Below are 5,574 nucleotides of genomic sequence, written 5' to 3'. Positions count from 1 at the left end.
ATTTTGGACGTACAAATGGCTGGTTTGGATGTTTACTGGCTGACCTCAGATTTCAATGATGCCTTGAATGCTGGCTATGTAAAGCTGGTAAACAATGTGCTGCCTATCAGAGCTTTGAACTTGTATACTTTCTACGCGGCTTGGATTTTATTGATTGTTGGATTGAGCATAGCGTTCTGTGTGTTTCTGATAGAACTACGGAATCCATGCCGGAGTGAAATATTGTTAGAGAAAACCAGTGAAGAGAAGTTGAGCGATCAAGCAGAATCGAATAAACGTGTTGATTTTAAGAAACCATGAAGCTTTAAATTATTGCGCCATTTTTAAGGATTAGTAACCAAAGTTAATGTAATTGAAATTTTACAGATTTCAAATACATATTTACTCATATGGCTTAGCTTAGTGGTCTCTATTTTTGTTCAAAATACTAAAACTTGGAACTTGTAATGAAATAAAAGCTGTTCGATGATCTACAAATAATACCGCGAAGAATTTTTATTTCTAAGTATTGAATACCTGTAGGAAATACCGCAATGTTTAGTAGAATCGCATTGAGAACTCTTTCTATGCAGCTCTTGTGGCGCGGCTTTATAGACAGTAGCTAAAAGTTTTAAAACCTCGCAAGAGAGCAAACCGAACTTAATAATTGACGTTGAAAACGAAATGATACCTAATTAGGTTTCCGAATCTTTAAAATGACAACATCATAAAGACAAACTTAAATTTCCATTTCCCCCTTCAATTCAGAGAGCAGTTAGCGCAAGAAAATCATATAAGTATGCGCCAAAATCTTCTTCGTCAGATGCAATAAAAGTTATTTTTACGTTCCAGGGAGACTCAGTGTGATGTTCATGTGCCTAAGTATACGAAAAGGAAATCAGGTTTTATGTGACTTGTAAGGACTCATGTTGGCAATGGGGCTTCTGCGTATACAGTTAGCATTTTTAAACTATTCTTACTTCCTACTCTTTGCGTTCACGTTCGTCGCCTCTTCGTAATGCGAGAAACCCTACCGCGAGCCTTAGGTCACTCCAGAAAAAGGGAGCCTTTGTGGACACGCAACATATAGCTCTTGTCATTGAAAATATTTAACTTGCCTTCGACAAAAAAGGCTGACCTTATCGTTCCGTTAATAAATGAAGTATACGGGACAAATAAGAATGGGTTGTGTCGTTGCGGAGTATACTGAGTACTGTCGTTCACACTGATGAACGAATTTTTTGCCGTGATTAAATCATATTTCCGCATACCGCTCTATGGAAAAATCAAAAAGTCTCATGACGATGTCTTCGACAAGCGCTTGACGGTTTCTTATGGTGATTTCGTTTCTCCAAAAAAATGTTGCCCCACTCCGGTACAAAATGTGTTTGATGTTACACTCAACCCTGTAAAAAGGCATGTTTTTGCCTTCTTGTCTTTGTCTATCTCACGCATTTCATAATATTGTTGTTTTAAACAACTATCCGGTTTTCAGGGCAACCATCTCCCCTGACAAAGCTTCACAGGGCACAGAATGTACTTTTTTGCATTACCAGAGTGTGAAATTTTAAGAAACGTACACAAAATTTTCTCGCCCTTTGCCTATAATTTAGAATCGAACACCAAAAGCGTGAGCGGCAATCAAAAGGCGAAATTTTTTGGTAAAAACGAAATCACCATTAATTTAAGTGTTCAGCCGAAGCTGATCAACTTTACCATGGCCCAAAAATGGTAGACTGCATGCCTAGGTAACGGCTTAAAAGTATATATTAGTTTACAGTCTTTAAATCATCACAACCTTTTGCCAGCATAAGAGGAGGAAGAATGGTAAAGCATCGTTTGGTATGCGGGAAGAATGGGAAGAAAAACCGTGACAATTTGAATAGTAAAATCCTATCAGGCAAGCTCTGAAAGTTAGTCTGTAGCACATGGGATTGAAAGTACAAAATGCAATCAATCGTAAGTCGAGCTAACAGGTATGGTGACCAATAGTATATGGTTTAAGGTAAGAATACCGGATAATACGATCAGCAAATTCTCATCCAGCTTAAACGATGTTGCCGAAAGGAAAATAAAAAAATCTAAATCACATTGGTCCATTCTCATCTCTGGCTTCTAGCCATGTACAATTCACAGATGAAAATCATTACCGCGATTGTGAGTCCCAAACCCCACACATACCAAATTGGCAGAAGAAACCGCAAAGTCAATGGTATCGGATCCTCATGTACCAATATGATTTTAGCCAATTTCAAACGAACCGCATCAGCGAACGCCGATTTTTGCCAATAGTTTAGAAAACCCAATTGCGTAGCACGCATGATGAAATGTTTTAGAGGTGTGCTCAGATGTGAATCGATATACAAAGGAAAGACATGATGAAACGGACCAATACAAATGCTCGAACGCCGAAAGAGTGGATATCGCAGAAATTGCTGTTGCAGTTTGAGAAACTCCCAGCGATCAGATTGTATGCTATAACCAAAACTGGTATTCAGCTTATCGCGATGATGATCCATAAAGTGCTTATCAACGATGTCGAGTTGTTGTAGAAATCGCGGTGGATATTGCGCCGGCATGTGCTCGAGGCGTACGTATTCATAGTCAAAAACTTTTATTCGTAAATCAGCACGAATCACATCGTCTACCGTATCGAGCTGTGGTGAAGGTAATGAAGTCATGAGGTAGCTAGCGATCTTTGTGCTATACCAATTGGAGGTGAGAAAACCGATGACGTAGAGGCAGCAGAAAAGAAAACACATACGCGGGTTGCGTGTGTTGAACGCTGATGCAGGAGCGATGTAGAGCATTGAACAAATCGACTGTAATAGCGCCTTGCTGTATTCCCTAGGACGCTCGGGCGCGCACAACCACAGCGTGATGGATATATAGATGACGGCGAAGAGCAACAACAACCAGGTCGAATATTGAAAACTGCGTAGTAAGTAAAGATGTTCTGGCGAGCGATTATAAAAGGGCACCATAATGCACCAGTCATTGATGCCAATTGGATAGCTCATGCCCACATGGGCAACAGCGAAAAGTGCTGTAAAAGAGTGAGGACTTAATTCGATGGTTCTATTTGCGACGAGTTCAATCATTTGACTCATCCCAGCTGGTTCATGCGGTGAGCTTGGTACCGTGGAATCAATTAAAGTGGCATTAATGGATTTCACAAAGGATGTGAATAGTTTGGCGGAGGTGCCACTGAATGTCAGTTTATCCTGCTCATAGCGGCGATCGAATATACGCGGTAGATCGTAACGAATCATAGTATCCAATACATAACCTTTGAAGTTGTGGTAGTAATTGACAAAGAAGTCTTCCGTATGCCAATTGTCAGTTTTGTTAATAATTTCCAAAGTCGGATATGGATCGAGTATATAGACATGATCTCGTATGGTTAACAAAATGGTGTTGAGAAACTGTTTATGCCAAACCCAGGTATACGTATCATTTATTATCTGCCAAAAGTGCATGTAACTGTCAGTGGACTCATAAATGGCATCCGAGTCCAAGGTGGGAAGTAGTACAAAAATAGTTTTCAATTTGCGTATGTGTTTCATGCTTTCAGCTGTCAGTGCCATTACCGCATCATCTGGTCCGGTCGTGAATACCAAACTGAGTGAAGGACTGATCAGAACATTCATGATGGAAGCGATTGTATTAGTTTCATTACTGCAGGCCATAATTATATTTGGTATCAATGGAAAAGCCGCGAAAAATTCAGCAAAGAATTCCATAGACCACTCAGTGTTCAGATTTAATCTTTCACTTACATAAATAATGAAGTTTTTAAATTGATACACTTTGAAAAGTGCGCAAAGTATTTCGATAACAAACCCGCTACTCATTTGCTGTGGTATACGGACGCTTGTGCCTTGATTTGATTCGGCACTCATGAACGTTTGGAACAGCGAAGAGTTTGTTTTGGATTTGTAAGCCATTATTTGGGTTTTTTCCGAGATCGGTTTACCGAATTGAAGTTTTCGCGAAATTACTCCGATTTTAAGGCATACACGTTTATTTAAATGGCTAAAAGTGACGGCAGCAGTTTTTACAAGCTTTAATTTAACTTGCTGAACTGTATGAATACATCAAACCGCTGCAGTCAGAAAACAGATTTATGGCGCAATTAGGCACTTATAATGCTATTGACTCCCATAAAGGGCCATGCAGTTTGTAAGGAATACTATTGGTAAAATCGTTAGAGCTAAAAAACTATCGATAGTTAAATAAAAATAAACTATCGGTAGTATCGTGTAAATTTACTAGGTATGTTGCATTTCTTGGGGGGGGGGGGGGGAATTTGTTATTTTGAATAAACCGGCCGAAAACTTCTGAAACAAAGATCCTTGACACAAGAATTACACTCATAGGTATATTTGATAAATTTCAAAACTTCTTACAGGAGCCAATTGTCAGCCCCAAATTCTTTGAATTGAACTCTCTAAATAGGGATGTTACCATCCGATGTGCTTTATAGTTATAGTATTAAGATTACGTTCAAGTTAAAAACTGCGCATAAAATATTATATTTTATTTGATTGAGCTGAATTAAATAAATACAAATAAATACTAAATACCAATAATTAGCAGTAGAGAATCAGGCCATCATTAACTGCAATCATACTCAGTAGATAATTTCAGGAACTAAAACCCTTCCTAATGGTCTTTTTAACCGACTTCCAAAAAACGAGGAGGAATATTTTTTTTTTTTTTTTTTTTTTTTTTTATTTTACCGCATAACTTTGGACCCCGTCAACCGATTTCTATAATTTTTTTTGCATCGGAAAGGTAGTGTCTCAGGTGGTCCCATACTAATCTGGTTGAGATCCGATCAGTGGATCATGAGATATATATATATATATATATTTTTTTTTAATGGGAGTTGAAGTGGTTTTTTTTTTTTGCTAAAAATTACTTGCTTGAAAGTCAGGAGACCTTCCACTCTACATTCCTTTCCTCTTTTATATGGAGTGGCACAAATTGAAGGCTTCTGCATTCATTACTTATAGAATGGCTTTTGTAGGAGGTATTTTAGAAGGTCTTTTGGACGAGTTCTTATAGAGCTGCTTCTTTAATTCATAAAAATAATAATTCCTTAATGTATTTATTTAAGGTTTTTATCAAATACGTTTTTTGCATTCTAAAATGCATATTTAAATTCCGTTTTAATGCTAAATAATAAAACTTACACATTCGCGTAAATTATAAATAGAAAGAGACCTTCTAGAAGCCATGTAGGCAAGCATTTTTTTCACCCTTTCTTGGGTATGACTTTTAGAATGGCTTCACTTAAAAAGGCCCATATAAATTATCTTGGGGGTAGGTGTCAACCGCTGGTCTTCGCATTGTCTTCGTCTTTTGGGTTTAAAATCGACTTTTCAAACAGGTGGCAACCCTCATAAATATAGTTTAGAAAAAAGTAGATCTCTTGTGTCTTCCATTGTGAGACTTATTTCAATTGCCTGGTGGATTAAGTTGAATTTGATTTCTTAACGGCTTCTAAATTTAGTTCAGAAAAAAGGCTTTTTAACCCCACTGCAATTGATAAAACTCTTTTAATAATTCCTTCAACTTACTAAATAACTT

At 37.6% G+C, this 5,574-nt stretch overlaps 1 protein-coding gene across 1 annotated transcript; it reads right to left on the bottom strand.

Annotated features, from left to right (window-relative positions):
- Positions 1–2,081: 2,081 nt before the first annotated feature.
- Positions 2,082–3,926, bottom strand: LOC118745318. The gene has a single exon (XM_036478843.1). The coding sequence runs from the start codon at positions 3,924–3,926 to the stop codon at positions 2,082–2,084; it is 1,845 nt and encodes a 614-aa protein (XP_036334736.1).
- Between the last annotated feature and the right edge of the window lie 1,648 nt (positions 3,927–5,574).

This window comes from Rhagoletis pomonella, unplaced genomic scaffold, assembly GCF_013731165.1.
Source record: "Rhagoletis pomonella isolate Grant_MI unplaced genomic scaffold, Rhpom_1.0 Rhpom_scaffold_00008, whole genome shotgun sequence".
Lineage (NCBI taxonomy): Eukaryota > Metazoa > Arthropoda > Insecta > Diptera > Tephritidae > Rhagoletis > Rhagoletis pomonella.
The sequence above is the reverse complement of the archived record's forward strand: the minus strand, read 5'-3'. Positions and strand labels throughout refer to the sequence as shown.

Coding starts and splice junctions, on each gene's coding strand:
- LOC118745318 (XM_036478843.1), bottom strand. CDS start 3,926: ATGGCTTACAAATCCAAAACAAACTCTTCGCTGTTCCAAACGTTCATG.